This window comes from Lacerta agilis, chromosome 2 (assembly GCF_009819535.1).
Source record: "Lacerta agilis isolate rLacAgi1 chromosome 2, rLacAgi1.pri, whole genome shotgun sequence".
Classification (NCBI taxonomy): Eukaryota; Metazoa; Chordata; class Lepidosauria; order Squamata; family Lacertidae; genus Lacerta; species Lacerta agilis.
Window position 1 is genome coordinate 106,743,540 of NC_046313.1, and position 16,704 is coordinate 106,760,243.

General features: G+C 47.9%; 1 protein-coding gene across 1 annotated transcript in view; it reads left to right on the plus strand.

Moving 5' to 3' along the window:
* DDAH2 (dimethylarginine dimethylaminohydrolase 2) overlaps window positions 1–16,704 on the plus strand; it is a 31,319-nt gene that overhangs the window by 13,695 nt on the left and 920 nt on the right. The window contains exons 2-6 of the mRNA XM_033141632.1: window positions 5,416–5,724; window positions 10,349–10,448; window positions 11,380–11,453; window positions 13,235–13,354; window positions 16,460–16,603. Of these exons, the coding sequence (XP_032997523.1) occupies window positions 5,419–5,724; window positions 10,349–10,448; window positions 11,380–11,453; window positions 13,235–13,354; window positions 16,460–16,603 (744 nt within the window). The 5' untranslated portion in view covers window positions 5,416–5,418. The remainder of the gene's footprint in view (window positions 1–5,415; window positions 5,725–10,348; window positions 10,449–11,379; window positions 11,454–13,234; window positions 13,355–16,459; window positions 16,604–16,704) is intronic.

Genomic DNA, 16,704 nt, shown 5'->3' on the forward strand with positions numbered 1-16,704 from the left:
TTCTCTGGAGCAGTAGAAAACAACCTTTCTCCCTCCCCTATATGACATCCTTTTATATATTTGAACATGGCTATCATATCACCCCTTAACCTTCTCTTCTCCAGGCTAAACATACCCAGCTCCCTAAGCCGTTCCTCATAAGGCATCGTTTCCAGGCCTTTGACCATTTTGGTTGCCATCCTCTGGACACGTTCCAGCTTGTCAGTATCCTTCTTGAACTGTGGTGATGGATCACAGGTTTCCGCTAGACCCTCAAAGCCCATAGTCTGCTCACCCCTAATATAGAAGACTAGAGAAGATGTGGAATTGAAAGCTGTGCATGGGGTGTTCTGCCCACACACGGTGCTTTGTATACCATTTGAACAAATGAGGATTTCTAATGCACTGACCCACTTTGGAAAGTAAATGAAGAAACTCTGAAATCCAGGGTGGGTGGTAGAAAACTCAATTGATGGGATTTGGAGGCTTGCATAACACACAGGAATGAATGGGCCAGTCTGTTTTGGGTTTGTATTGATCCTGGCACCGTCCGTATGGCGCTGGAGCGCCGCCACCGGCAACCCGCTACGTAGCGCGCATGCGTCATATGTAGAGACGCTGCACATGCGCGCTACCTAGTGATGCCCCGCCCCCGGGTTCACGTCATGTTCGCTGCTCCGAGTGCCCGAGCGGCTTCCTACACCTCTGTATAGGTCCACCCCATTTCTGCAACAGTTTGCAAATGTCAGTATGGAAAATCTGCCGGGGGTGGGGGTGGGGAGAGTTGTATTTAACTATTTTTGCTCAAAACGCACCTTTCTAAACAGATTTGATCCTAAAACACACATTTGGGTAACATGCCGGTATGCGCTGCAAAAGTCGGAGACGTGCAAAATCCAAAGGTTAACAGCATTCCAATCTGGACTGTGGATCAGGTCAGTCTGTACTGGAATTTGCAGAGACCAGGCCCCCCGTGCTCTGAACTTTGCAAACCAAAACTGGAGCAACTCGCGTTAACATTCTGGGCCTAGCCTCAGACTCTGTGCTAACGCTGCCTGGGTCTTCTTTGCAATCTGCGAAATGGATTGGAACTGGTGCCGATTTGGGTAGTTTGCATAAATTGCAGCAAAGTGCTCTGCAGGCCACTGAAGTGGTGCCCCTTGACCTATGGATATTTGTGCTCGGGCCCCAGAGATGTCGCCTGGCAGCATCTGTGTACTTGGAGCCGTATTTTTGCAAGTCTTGTGCATGCAAAAATGTACGCCTTGGTTTTGTGTGTGTGTGCTCTGAAGAATGCTGAAGAGTTCCAGATGTTGGGCTGTTCAGCGCTCAGCTCGTGACTTGATTTGCGCAATGAGCAACAACAGCCCAGCAGCCAAACGCAGGCCATTGATTTGCTGATTGGCTCCCTTTTGGAAGCAATTACCTAATCAGCTTGGTGCTTGAGTGGAATCTATTATTGTCCTCTGGCGCTATTGATTGGCCTTTGGAAGACTGAAACCTCCCAGGAAGTTGGGAGCTGCTGGAACCTTAGAACAGTGTTTTTCAACCTTTTTTGGGCAAAGGCACACTTGTTTCATGAAAAAAATCACGAGGCACACCACCATTAGAAAATGTTAAAAAAATTAACTCTGTGCCTATATTGACTATATATAAAGTAATTCTCTTGAATTTTTCAATTTTTCCCACGGCACACCAGGCAACATCTCGCGGCACACTAGTGTGCCGCGGAACAGTGGTTGAAAAACACTGCCTTAGAACCTTTGATCTGGGACCTACTTCACACACACACACACACACACACACACACACACTCCAATAGAAGGGAGAAGGGGGATGCAATCCTCAACTAGATTCCTAGCTTCATTTTCTGCACAGTCTGGAATGGGGCAAGGGGTACATTTCCCCCCTGCCTTTGGGGAAGCCTGGGTGTAATAGGTACTCCCCACTCATCCCCTTTCTGTGGGTTGACAGCTGCTTCTTTAGTGGTAGTCAAAGTGTGTGCACACACACACACAGGCAAGTGTCTGTGTTATATTCATAGCCCTCCATTATCCCATGGGTTAAGGGTGTCCCACAGCAATGTCATTAAACTCACATTTATCAATGCTGCCTAAAGGATCACAAGCTAAGGGGGGGAGGGTTTGAAGGACAGTGTTTTGGCCTGCAGGAGGTTATAGGTTGATCCCAAACATCTCAAAACAGTGGGCCATTGCTATAGAATTGACTAGGTAAATGTAAAGGACGCCTGGATGGTTAAAGGTAAAGGGACCCCTGGCCGTTAGGTCCAGTCGCGGACGACTCTGGGGTTGCGGCGCTCATCTAGTTTACTGGCCAAGGGAGCCGGTGTACAGCTTCTGGGTCATGTGGCCAGCATGACAAAACCGCTTCTGGCAAACCAGAGCAGCGCACGGAAACGCCGTTTACCTTCTCGCCGGAGCGATACCTATTTATCTACTTGCACTTTGACGTGCTTTCAAACTGCTAGGTTGGCAGGAGCTGGGACCGAGCAACGGGAGCTCACCCGGTCGCGGGGATTCGAACCGCAGACCTTCTGATCGGCAAGCCCTAGGCTCTGTGGTTTAACCCTCAGCGCCACCCATGTCCACCCTGGGTGGTTAAGTCCAGTCAAATCCCAACTATGAGGTGCAGCGCTCATCTTGCTTTTCAGGCCTAGGTAGTCGGCGTTTGTCCGAAGGCACTTTTCCGGGTCATGTGGCCAGCCTGACTAAACCGCTTCGGGTGCAACGGGACTCCTTGAAGGAAGCCAGAGCGCACGGAAATGCCATTTACCTTCCCACCACAGCGGTACCTATTTTTCTACTTGCACATTCTGGGGTGTTTTCAAACTGCTAGTTTGGCAGGAGCTGGGACAGAGCAAGGGGAGTTCACCCTATCACGGGGATTTGAACTGCCGACCTTCCAATTGGCAATCCCAAGAGGTTCAGTGGTTTAGATCACAGCACCACCAAGTCCCCTAAGAATTGACTAGTAATAGCAGGCTAGAAGGGCCGGGGTGTGTCTCTGCGTACGAGAGGCTCATTCCGTATTGGCATTCTGCTGGCTTTTGGAGAGGCACCTGTTTGCGCTGGCACTCCCTTGATCTCTCGATCTGAGCCTCCTGTTTTAATTGCTGTGTTGTTTTTAACGGGACTGTCTTATTGCGTATTTTAACTAGGAATGCATTTTAATTATGAATGTTCCTACTTCCATGTTTGTGTATCTGCTATTTGTACTTCACATACGGCTTAGAAGCCTATTTTGGCATTAGGTGGCATGTCAATATTGTTGTTATGAATATAAGACTGCTGCTTAGGATTTGTGTTTGCGATTCCAGCACTTTCCTTCAATTAACCAGAACATTTCCTTTGATAACAGGGTGTGTACATGGCTGGGTGTCCAGTTATTGTTGTGTATGGTTGGATGTTTTTATTATGTTTTTACATTATGCTGACTTTGCTGTTTCCACTCGTCCTGGGACCCTTATAGTGAAGGGCAAGAGATCGAATGAATGAATGAATAGTTCAGAGGTGAATTATTTGGAAGAAAGGCTTAGCTTGGCACAGTACAGCCTCCAGGAGAGACAAGAAAAGGCTCCAACGAGCTGTAAGAATTGCAGAAAGGGTAACTGGTGTTAGCTTGCCTTCAATAGAGACAATTTATGCTACCAGAGTTAGGAAGAGAGCAGAGAGAATTGTAGCAGATCCTTTACATCCCGGTCATCATCTGCTTGATTTACTTCCATCTGGACGTCGCTACAGGACTTCATATACAAAATCGGCCAGGCACAAGAATAGTTTTCCCCCTTGTGCCATTAAATTGTTAAATTCGTAGTTGCATAGCTGAAGGGGAGGTAAATTATGGGTGGGGTTTCTTTGCTTCTTTGTATTATGAGAGGAACAGTGTCTGTATGTTTACATTGCAATGTAGCCGAAACAAATTCCAAGTATGTTGGAAAATGTACTTGGCCAATAATAAATTATTCCTATTCCTATTCCTATTAAGACTAACCTAGTGAGTAGCCCTGAGCAATGTAGTGATTCATTGCCCTGCCCAGACTGGTTTGAGGGCCAGAGCACAATAGGCGCCTTCACCTAACGGTATATTGAAAGTGAAACGGCGATTCCCCCTGGGTCCCTCCACTGCCAGCACCCGGCGTGCAGAGGGAGGAACAAGCTGTGTTGGCCCCAGCCTTGCAAGGCTCCGGGGTGAAAGCACCACTGCAGCTTGTTCTTCCCTCCGCTTTTCAACATTGCGGTGTGTCAGAATATCACAATGTTTGGCTGGCGGCACATAGCGACGTTGAAAAGCTGATATCGCCAAGCCCTACTCCCAACCTTTGCCCCCCTACCATGCCACATGCTGACGCCTGTTTGGCGGCCATCTTAACGCCTTCAGAAACGGTATCCTAACATTTCCTGGGAAATACTGTTAACTTGACCCAACTGCTCGTTCTAGAACAACAGACGTGTTTGAGTCGTGCAGAGCTGGGTATATACCCTACTCCTCCCCTAAGAAAGCTCTTGGCATGGAGAGATCCCCCTTTATCATTGCAACACCCCTATGAGGTGGGTAGGCCCGAGACGGCATGACGGGTTTGGTGAGCTTCGTGACCGAGCAGGTATTTGAACCCAGAACTTCCTGGCTCCCTGTCATGCTGACTCTCAGTGCAATGGTTGGACTAGGACTTGGGAGACCAAGGTTTGGGAGTGTGGTGTAGTGGTTAAGAGCGGTAGACTCGTAATCTGGGGAACTGTGTTCGCATCTCCGCTCCTCCACATGCAGCTGCTGGGTGACCTTGGGCTAGTCACACTTCTGTGAAGTCTCTCAGCCCCACTCACCTCACAGAGTGTTTGTTGTGGAGGAGGAAGGGAAAGGAGAATGTTAGCCGCTTTGAGACTACTTTGGGAAGTGATAAAGCGGGATATCAAATCCAAACTCCTCTTCTTCTTACCCACTGGGCCAGGAAGCTCACTGAGTGACCCTGGGCCAGTCACTGCCTCTCAATTTAACATACTTCACAGGCGAAACAAAATAGGAAATTCTTTCCAGTAGCACCTTAGAGACCAACTGAAGAAGTGACACAGGTATCTGAAGAAGTGTGCATGCACACGAAAGCTCATACCAAGAACAAACTCAGTTGGTCTCTAAGGTGCTACTGGAAAGAATTTCCTATTTTGTTTCGACTATGGCAGACCAACACGGCTACCCACCTGTAACTGATACTTCACAGGGTTGTTGTGGAGATTCAATGAGGAACGATATAAATGCAGCAACAAAAACCCAAGCTCTGTTTCCTCTAGGCCTGAAGTGGTTCTCCCTCGTTCCTGAGAGTTGACCGGGGCAATTCATTGTATTGCCCCTCAGACTTGAGCGAGAGGAGCAGCTTGCCACCCAGCCAGCTCAACGGTTCATCCCTCTGTTCCTCCCTTCCAGACCATGGCCAGCGTCTCCTCCTTTGGCAAGTATACCCACGCCATTGTCCGCTGCATCCCTTCCTCCTTCGGCACGGCGGAGACGGCGGCAGACGGGTCCGATGGCGGGGCTGAGCCTGTGGACCTGGCCAAGGCCCACCGGCAGTACGGCGTCTACACGGGCATCTTGCGCCAGAAGCTAGGGCTGCAGGTCATTGAGCTGGCTGCGGACGAGGGCCTCCCCTGCTCCACGCTGGTGGGGGACCTGGCGGTGATACAGGGAGACACTGCGCTGCTGACGCGGCCATGGGTGCCGTCGCGGCGGGACGAGGTAAGCTGCTCAATTCATTTGTGTTGAATCGCCTTGCAAATAAACCTGCCGAGGTTGCCGGTCGTCTTAACGAGCTACACTTTTTATTTGCTGGGAGCTATTTTTTCCCCGCTCCCCCCAAAACGTCCTCGTCTGATTGTCTGGAGGCAGTTTTGAAGCACCCTAAAGGTAAAGGGACCCCTGACCATTAGGTCCAGTCGTGTCCGACTCTGGGGTTGCGGCGCTCATCTCGCTCTATAGGTCGAGGCAGCCGGCGTACATCTTCCGGGTCATGTGGCCAGCATGACTAAGCCACTTCTGGCGAACCAGAGCAGCGCACGGAAATGCCGTTTACCTTCCCGCCGGAGCGGTACCTTTTTATCTACATACACCGGTGTGCTTTCAAACTGCTAGGTTGGCAGGAGCAGGGACCGAGCAACGGGAGCTCACCCCTTCGCGGGGATTCGAACCGCCGACCTTCTGATTGGCAAGCCCTAGGCTCTGTGGTTTAACCCACAGCGCCACCCACGTCCCTTGAAGCACTCTGGGAAATGGCTATTTACTAACTTGGCAGTGAGCATTTACTAACCTTTAGGCCTCTGACGCCTAAGCACTGTCTTTGTGCCAGATTGCTACAGTTGGTTTTAATTTCTTTTTTAATTTTAACGGGCCATTATTGAGTGTGTGACAATGCCACGGGAATAAGTTTGTCATAGCATGCTTCCATGAGGTTGCAAACAACTGCCTTAAATACATTTGCCAGCCTCATCTGTGGGTGAGTCTTGCTCTTGAGTAAACATGCACAGCATTGCCCTGTTAAGGTTCCAATCCCGTCCTAGTAGATTCGCTGCCTTCAGAAGGGTGGGGGCGGGGGAGAGCGGCCAGTCGGCAGCTAGCGGTTAGTTAAACCCTGTCAATCGCAGGTCCCATCTGTTCCTCTGTAGGAACCTCTGGGACTAATCCCACCCGTGTCCCCAGAGCGCTGAGGCAAGCCGCCTGGCCGGTTGCCTCGGCAGTTGGCATCGTGCCTCATTCCCACCCGCCATTCTCATGGCCCATCTCCCTGCTCCAGTGCAGTGTGTGCCGAATATAGAATTGTGTGTCCATACACACCCCACCCAAACCCTGGAGAATATTTGGCACCTCTTAAAGTGGAAAGGGTCCACATTTTCTTGCCTCTTTGTGCTAATTACTGCCAGACAGAAGTTGATTCATTCTCTCTCTCTCTCTTTCGTGTTTTTCTTCCTATGCTTTTAGTTAAGCACCCATGAACTCCCTGTCTAACTATTGCTTCCGTGCCGTATTCTGTACCTTACAATGCTGCCATCTTTATTTTGTTTCAGTTTGTTTAACACAACAACAGCAACCACCTCCTAGCAACTCATTTTCAGTGTCTCTGAGCATGCATGGAATGCCTTCCCCACCCCCCACCCCTCAGCAGAACGGAGTTGGCCTTTTGAAACCCTTTGAAAAGGGCTTCGGAGCATTTACAGAACGCCTTTCTGCAGCTTAAATAAAAGGAACGTGAAAAGGGCTGAGTTTCCCTTGGAGCAAGCTCGGGGTGTCCTTAAAAAGAGGCTCTTGTGCAAGTTGGAGATTATCGAAGCAAAGGCACCACAATAGATCCAGTTGGCTGGCCACTCTGTACACACATTATCATGTTGACACAGTGTTGGCTTGGCCCAAAACGTTTTGCTGCCTGAGGCAATTTAGCAAATGGCTTCTCTTCTTTCTCTCCCTCTGCCTCTCATGCCCTGTCCATCAAATCAAGGTGCAAAGTAGTCGGGTTATTTTGTCAGGGAGTCCTGCAAGCACCTCTGGGAGTCAAAATGCAATAATAATAAAATATTTACCTTTTCATGACACTCCAAACCGGCTGCCAGAGTTGTCCCTCTGCCTAATGGTAGGGACGGCACGTAACATGTGCCTTTTAATTTATGTACGTAAAGAAGGAGGTTCATGTTGGTGGGTGTAATGCTGGGGAGCCCAGTCAATGTTTTATGTGTGCTCCAGTTCACCACGTCTTCCAGTTCAGGGGTCGCGCAAAGCTTTAGAGGCCAGCTCCTGGGGCACTTGAGGAGATAGATTTTGGTGGGATCCTGTGTAAACCTGGCAAAATAGACACACATGCAGTCATAGATTCATAGAATTGTAGAGTTGGAGAGGAACCCCAAGGGTCATCTGGCCCAAACCTCTGCAATGCAGGAATCTCAGCTAAAGCATCTAGGACAGTCATTGCATACCAGTGTGGTGTAGTGGTTAAGAGCGGTAGACTCGTAATCTGGGGAACCGGGTTCGCGTCTCCGCTCCTCCACATGCAGCTGCTGGGTGACCTTGGGCTAGTCACACTTCTCTGAAGTCTCTCAGCCCCACTCACCTCACAGAGTGTTTGTTGTGGGGGAGGAAGGGAAAGGAGAATGTTAGCCTTCGGGTAGTGATAAAGCGGGATATCAAATCCAAACTCCTCCTCCTCCTCCTCCTCCTCCTCCTCCTCCTCTTCTTCTTCTTTTTGCATTAAGTAGCCCTCAGCCTGGGGTGCTGATGGTTAACCCTTTGTTTCTGAAGTTTATTATTATTACTATTTCACATTTATTTGTCACACTCAATAAAATGTCTCTGACGTTTTAAGCTATGCATATTTTTGATCATTTAAAGTCACTTTGATACATTTTATAGAGAGCAAAGCAACGTTATTTAAAGGCTCGCCCTGCATTTTTATAAAAAGCACACATCCTTCTATTAATTCCCTTTGTTCTCTTTTTTAAAGCTGCCAGTAATATGTGAACTATGGCACGGAAGGCGGAAAATGTAAATAGACTTTCGAGCTAAGAACAGGAATGCAGAAGTATCCTGAGGTTATAAGAGTGTGTAAAACAGGAGGAAGTCCAAAGCAAAAACTCACGATTTGATGAAAGGGAAATCTTTGCTGTGGTCAAAACCCAATAGCACATCCTATTGTTGACTTCTATATGCCTGTTGTCTTTGTCCATGGAGTTTTCTTGGCAGGGGTACTGGAGTGGGTTGCCAGTTCCTACTCCAGGTGGAAGACTCCCTAGAAAAGACCCTGATGTTGGGAAAGATGGAGGGCACAAGGAGAAGGGGACGACAGAGGATGAGATGGTTGGACAGTGTTCTCGAAGCTACTAACATGAGTTTGGCCAAACTGCGAGAGGCAGTAGGATAGGCGTGCCTGGCGTGCTCTGGTCCATGGGGTCACGAAGAGTCGGACACAACTGAACGACTGAACAACATTGTTGACTTCAATTAATTAAATTGAAACCTTGGTCCATCTGTGTGTGTGAGAGAGAGAGGCCTGTGAAATAAGCCTGGCCCAGGAGTGTCCGCGGAATGAAATTGAAACAAAAGACTAGATCCAGTTAAAGGTCATGCAGTTTTTCTGGAGGCCGTTCTGGTCCTCTGAGCCCAGCCCACCCCCCAATATATAACCAGGGCTTGAATTAAACTCTGCTATAAACCAGTGTGCCAGATCACAGTTTGGGCTTTCTGGCATTTCTTGTCCTGAGAATCTCTGCCTATCTGGAATTCTATGCAGAAGTGTGTACTTACCGGTATATAGCATCCCATCAGGAAATATTTCCAGGCCATCTCCCACACCTTCTCGGGAAAGGAAAAGGAGAAGCAGAGGATGAAACCAGCACCCTTCTCTGTCCTTTTACCTTTTTAAAGAAGCCGCTTGGCACCTGCTGTAGCTTGGGGGAAAGCTTTTCCAGCCCAAGGGTGGGCCAGGCTCTGCGGGTCGCCTGCCAGCGGTGGGGAGGGTGAGAGGCAAAAGCAGGCCAAGCCATGGATGCGAATTTTACGTCGTGCAGTCGGCTACGTTCTAGCTGTTCAGAAGCCTGTGGTTCTACACACATTCGCGCTCTCCTCTTTCCATCCTTCATCCGGGCAAGCGAGGGGCAGCATCACATTGCAAAGATGCATTCTAACCAGCCCCCCCACCCAAAAAAAGTTTTTACTGGAAGAGGATGTGGAATGGGGTTTGTAGGGTGTTGGTGGTACCCAAGGGGCAGAGAGAGGAGGCCGTAAGGCCGCATTTGGGTTCTGCAGCAGTCCCCCACCCCTGCTCTATACTTGCTGACTTTGCCTGCTCAGGCAACATCAGACTGCCTGCGGGGTTGAGCTAGATGACCCTCCAGGTCCCTTCTAATGCTAGGATGCAAACTGATTGCATATGGCTTCCTCAAAGAGAGCTGCAGCAGCAAGGGGTGTGTGTGTGTGTGTGTGTGTGTAATTTTTATTAAATTTTCTGTTCTACAACATCCTTAAAATATCAATGACTTCCCTTCTTCTCGTTCCATGGCTCATTCTGCATAACATAAATCCCTGCATACTTTACATAAACTAAAGCATTCAGTATTCCATTATTATGTCCGTCAAAACTTATTTACGCTGTTGAATTTACGGTATCTTCATGCTGCCAACGTTTTCAAGTGTACACAACTCCCCCCCCCCAATATATTCAACAAATATTTTCCAATCTTCTCTAAACGTATGTTCTTCTTGGAGATGCTCCTTCAGGTATACTCTGTCGAGCCTGGGTTGAGAGTTGCATGAAGAGGTCTTAAGAAAAGGGGATGCACTAGAAAATGTCTGATCTCTTTCTTTATCCTTGCTGCTTTCCCAGATCAGCAGCGTCAAGAAGGTCTTGGAGGAGTTAAAACTCCGAGTGGTGGAGGTAACAGATGAAGGAGCCACCTTGGATGGAAGCGATGTCCTGTTCACAGGTAAATGACTCCTCTGTCACTGAGTACGGTGGCCCTTATCTCAGGAGGGGGGAGGTCCAGAAGATGGAGGGAACTTTGCATCCGATAAAATGGGAATTTGTAAGTACACCACGGGGTTTTCGTTTCTTTGTTCTGCGGTAAGGGGTGACTAAGCCTTCGAAACCACTTTTCATATTGGAAGTGCCATGTAAATGATGATGGTAGCACAGAGGGCAGTGGAGAACTTGACGAGATTCTGTTGAGGGTTTCCCCCCACCCCTGGTGGCTGGTTAGTTTCTGTTCTAATAAAGCGTGTGTGGTGTAGTGGTTAAGAGCGGTAGACTCGTAATCTGGGGAACCGGGTTCGTGTCTCCACTCCTCCACATGCAGCTGCTGGGTGACCTTGGGCTAGTCACACTTCTCTGAAGTCTCTCAGCCCCACTCCCCTCACAGAGTGTTTTTTTGGGGGGAGGAAGGGAAAAGGAGAATGTTAGCCGCTTTGAGACTCCTTCGGGTAGTGAAAAGCGGGATATCAAATCCAAACTCTTCTTCTTCTTCTTCTTCTTCTTCTTCTTCTTCTTCTTCTTCTTCTTCTTCTTCTCCAATCCCAGATGTCTGCAGGTGGGCATTCAACGAGGGAGGGAGCTGCACTTTATGCAAGCTCAGGGGCTCTCTCGCCAGTACGGGTCTGTATCTTCCAGGACTGCCTCTTGCTATTTGTAAATGCATTTTTAGGGCAGATGCCTGGTGCAAATGAATCCCTCTCTCCTCTCTGCATACATTCCACGATTGTAGCTTTAAGGCTGCAGTCGTAGTCAGATCTGAGATGGAAAGAGATAAACCAGCATTGTTATGCAGGTCTGGGGAGAGCTAATTAATGCTCAGGGATCTGGCTTGCCCCTTGACTTACTGCCGATTCTGGTATTCTCCATCTTCTTAATGCCTTTTACAGGTAGAGAGTTCTTCGTGGGCATTTCCAAGTGGACTAATCACAGAGGAGCAGAGATGGTTGCGGATGCTTTCAGGGTGAGCTGGAACCTTGGAACTAAACCTTCCCTCCCTCCCTGCCCCAAACCTGCGCAGTTGTGGTTCCTTAGCTATTCGGTTGTTGCTATTCTGCTTCTTCTTCCCACCCCTGTTCCAAGGTGTACGGCAACCTTGCATTTAAGCGGTAGCCTGGTACCCCTAGGTGACAAGGATATTGCCTGCAGGCAAGTGCATGAAGTTCTGTGCAATTGCTTGAGCAGGCTGCTGCAGGAGGGCTGGAAATCTCTGCCCCTCCTCTGCCAGCCCCTAGCAGACTAGTAAACATTTTTGCGGCCTTATTCACAAGGCTGGAGCATGTTTAGTTCATCTGTTGGATTCCCCCCCCCCCCCGACGCTCTGCATGAATAGATGGAGTGCCCCGGAAATATAACCAGTCGTCTCCTTTGGTGGTGGCACATAAAAGGGAAGATTGATCATCTGTCTTTCAAGGCCGCTGCTGAGCCAGCTTCTACGGAGAACCCCCACGTTGAAAACAATTCAAGAAATGAACAGAGACTTCTTTCCTCCCTACTGCTTAACCTTTCCACTGCATCCTCAGCTATTTTTCCTCGCTCCGCGTCCCAACATGACCCACATGTCATAGCCTCACCCAGGGAATGTGTGACGTCCTTGGATCTCTGATGAGCAGTTCCTAACCATATCCTTGTCCTCATCTTGGGACTCTTCCTTAACCCACTGAAAAAAGCAACTACTGGCTGGTGGTGGACAGGGGCGGCGGCGCTGCATTTCTTTCTAATTTTCCTTTGCCTGTGCGTTTGTATAAAACAGGCACGTCCAACAAGTAGATCGTGATCTACCAGTAGATCACTGGACATCTGTGGTAGATCACTGGTACATCACTGGCTTCCCCCAAATAAGCTCAACAACCTTGCCCCCCCTAAATAAAGCTCAACATTGTTGCCCTGCACCCCCCAAAAACGGGGCTGTCCTCCTCTTAACAACTTTGACCTGAACCCCAAAAAACAGGACTTTCCTTCCTAAAAAAAAAGATTAACAACTTTGACCTGAACCCCTCAAAAGGGGGTAGATCACTGCCAGTTTTTAACTCTGTGAGTAGATCAGTCTCTTGGGAGCTGGCCACAACTGGTATAAAACATGCTCCCCCATGTTGTGAAAGGGAGACTATCAAAATATAAATATTTTTCAGCAGCTCGCAGTCATATAATTAGTCTCACCATGTGTGATCCTCAGGTATAAAAAGAAAGCCCCATATGAGTTGTTGTTGTTGTTGTATCTGTACCCCACCCATCAGACTGAGTTGCCCCAGTCACTCTGAGTGGCTTCCATCAGATGTAAAAACGTAATAAAACATCAAACACGACCAACTTCCCTGTACAGGGCTGCCTTCAGATGTCTTCTTAACTAGTTATTTATCTCCTTGACATCTGACGGGAGGGCGTTCCACAGCGCAGGCACTACTACCAAAAAGGCCCTGTGCCTGGTTCCCTGTAACTTCGCTTCTCGCAGTGAGGATACCGCTAGAAGGTCCTCGGAGCTGGACCTCAGTGCCCAGGCTGAACGATGGGGGTGGAGATGCTCCTTCAAGTATACAGGGCTGAGGTCATTTAGGGCTTTACTTGCAGGGGAAAGATCACCTCATCGGCAGTTCCCTGTTAGAAACTTGTATGGAGCCTCCCGTTGGTTTCTCGCCCCTGCCCTTTTCAGTCCTGTCTGGGGAAAGAATGGGTGAGTGGGCGGAGCTCTTGGTTGCAACTGTGTGGCATGGGCTTCCGGGAGCCTTACAGAATGTCTCCGTGCAGGATTTTGCGGTGTCTACAGTTCCTGTCTCGGGTACGTTGCACCTCCGCAGCTTCTGCAGCATGGCTGGCTCTGAAACGGTTGTCGTTGGCAGCAGCGACGTGGCCAAGAAAGCCATGAAGGTAACATCTACAACCTCCCGGGGGGGGGGGCTCACCTGTTGTTATGAAATATTAGATATTAAAACTAATATTAGATATTGTTGATTGTGGGAAATTAACTGACGCGATGAACAGGATGATGTGAAGGGAAGGCCACCCCGAGGCATTCTCAGGGGCTCCTTTTATTGAAAACTCACAGCTAGGTTAAACATTAACATACAGAAAGAACTCCAAAGTACCAAATAAGGTATGGTGTACCTTCTAATACCAAATATGGAAAGCTGCTCCTTTGGCTACACCCATGTGACATCGTCATTGTGTACGTGCTCTCTCACTTACTCACCCCTCCCGCTGAACACCTCATGATCCCCCAGTACTTTCCCACCTATTCCTTTGTTCTCCTGCTCTGCCTAAACATGTGTTTCCCAACTTGGTGCCCACAATGCCCACAGAGCCATATGGTGTGCCAATTGAGGCTCTGTAGGCACTCCCAGAAGTGCAAGCTGGATTTCGAAGGGGCAGAGGAACCAGAGACCAAATTGCAAACATGCGCTGGATTATGGAGAAAGCTAGAGAGTTCCAGAAAAACATCTACTTCTGCTTCATTGACTACGCAAAAGCATTTGACTGTGTCGACCACAGCAAACTATGGAAAGTTCTTAAAGAAATGGGAGTGCCGGATCACCTCATCTGTCTCCTGAGAAATCTCTATTTGGGACAAGAAGCTACAGTTAGAACTGGATATGGAATAACTGATTGGTTCAAAATTGGGAAAGGAGTACGACAAGGCTGTATATTGTCTCCCTGCTTATTTAACTTATATGCAGAATTCATCATGCGAAAGGCTGGGCTGGATGAATCCCAAATCGGAATTAAGATTGCCGGAAAAAATATCAACAACCTCAGATATGCTGATGATACAACCTTGATGGCAGAAAGTGAGGAGGAATTGAAGAACCTTTTAATGAGGGTGAAAGAGGAAAGCGCAAAATATGGTCTGAAGCTCAACATCAAAAAAACTAAGATCATGGCCACTGGTCCCATCACCTCCTGGCAAATAGAAGGGGAAGAAATGGAGGCAGTGAGAGATTTCACTTTCTTGGGTTCCATGATCACTGCAGATGGTGACAGCAGTCACGAAATTAGAAGACGCCTGCTTCTTGGGAGAAAAGCAATGACAAACCTAGACAGCATCTTAAAAAGCAAAGACATCACCTTGCCAACAAAGGTCCGTATAGTTAAAGCTATGGTTTTCCCAGTAGTAATGTACGGAAGTGAGAGCTGGACCATCAAGAAGGCTGATCGCCGAAGAATTGATGCTTTTGAATTATGGTGCTGGAGGAGACTCTTGAGAGTCCCATGGACTGCAAGAAGATCAAACCTATCCATTCTCAAGGAAATCGGCCCTGAGTGCTCACTAGAAGGACAGATCCTGAAGTTGAGGCTCCAGTACTTTGGCCACCTCATGAGAAGAGAAGACTCCCTGGAAAAGACCCTGATGTTGGGAAAGATGGAGGGCACAAGGAGAAGGGGACGACAAAGGATGAGATGGTTGGACAGTATTCTCGAAGCTACTAACATGAGTTTGGCCAAACTGCGGGAGGCAGTGAATGATAGGCGTGCCTGGCGTGCTCTGGTCCATGGGGTCACGAAGAGTCGGACACGACTGAACGACTGAACAACAACAACAACAACAACAAGGTTGATTAATTAGTGTGGTATCTTGGTTAATTAGTGTGGCATGCCAACACTGTATATTAATTATTCTATCTTGATATAAAGGCGTGGCATGCCAGCGCCTGGCTAAACTATAATTCCCACACTCACCCGTGAAAGAGTGGGAAGGCAGGGGTGGAGAACGCTGTTACACTCAGTTCCTGCTTCCCTTTGGGGCATCTGATTGGCCACTGTGAGAACAGGATGCTGGACGAGGTGGGCTACATGGGTCCACCTCCTCTCCACTCCAAGAAAGCCTTTATCCCTTATGAATCCCTTATGAGAGTTGCTCCTTCTCGCCCCCCCCCCCCCAAATACCAGAAGCCGCACCCCACAGAAAGTAGAAGCAGGGCCTTCTGCGTAGCTGCCCCTGTTCTGTGGAGCAGCATCCCTGTGGAGATGCGACTGGTGCCCGCTATCTGTGCTCTTCCTGAAACCACATTAATGCGGTGACCAGCTCTTCTGGTAGCAGAAGAGGTCTGTGCCTTGGGTGTTTACTCTCTGTTGTTTTTTGAACTTAATCTTTCTTTTTTTAAAGTAATTTTTATTGTTTTAATCTATAACAACTACAAAGAATAAAAAATGAATTCACATACATTCATCCGTTTTGGCTATCATAGCCGTGACTTCCCTCAGACCTTCCAAATGGCTTTCAAATTTCTATCTTAACTCTATATGTCTTAAATCTCTCATTGCTTAAAATATCGTATGCATATTAATCACTGTAAAAATTCGTAGTTACAATAATATTTCTACATTTGTCTACAAAGCTTCTTGAAGTCCTATAAACGTATTCAATTGAGAATCATTGTCTCTCAAATAATTCGTAAATTTACACCAGTCTTTGATGAATTTCTGGTCCCGCTGTTCTCGGATTCTGCCTGTCATTTTATCCAATTCTGCATATTCCATTAATTTCATTGTCCATTCTTCCTTTGTCGGTATTTCTTCCTGTTTCCACCTTTGTGCTAACAAAATTCTTGCCGCAGTCACTCCATATTGGAAAAGTTTAACATCTTGCTTTTTAATGTCCATACCTATAATACCCAATAAAAAAGCTTCTGGTTTTTTAACAAATGTATATTTCAACATTTTCCTCAATTCATTATATATCATATCCCAGTAGGCTCTTACCTTCTTACACTCCCACCACATATGGTAAAAGGTACCAACCTTTTCTTTACATTTCCAACACTTATTATCAATCTTATACATCTTTGCCAACTTGACTGGGGTAATGTACCATCTATACATCATTTTAAACATATTTCCTTTAGTGCACTGCATGAACTTAATCTTTCTTGGTTTTGATGTTGGTCAGTTGCCTTGGGGCTCATGTGAAGGCCTGCTCCTCAGTTCCTCTGTTAATGAACTTCTCCCTTCTCTTCCCACTGCCCTCTTTTGTTGAAGACCATGGAACAATTGACCGATCACCACTATGAAACACTGACTGTGCCGGATGACCCGGCTGCAAATTGCATCTATGCTCGGCTTGGTCAGAAGAGCAGCGTGCTTCTGCATCGCAGTGTTGAGGAATATCCTAACAGCGTACAAGTAAGGAGAAAGAGTGCCTTAGGTGGGTGGGTGGGAAAAGGGTTGGGTTTGTATCCCTGGACCTGGTGTGGAGGCTGCAAGAGGAGGAGGAGGAGGAAGAA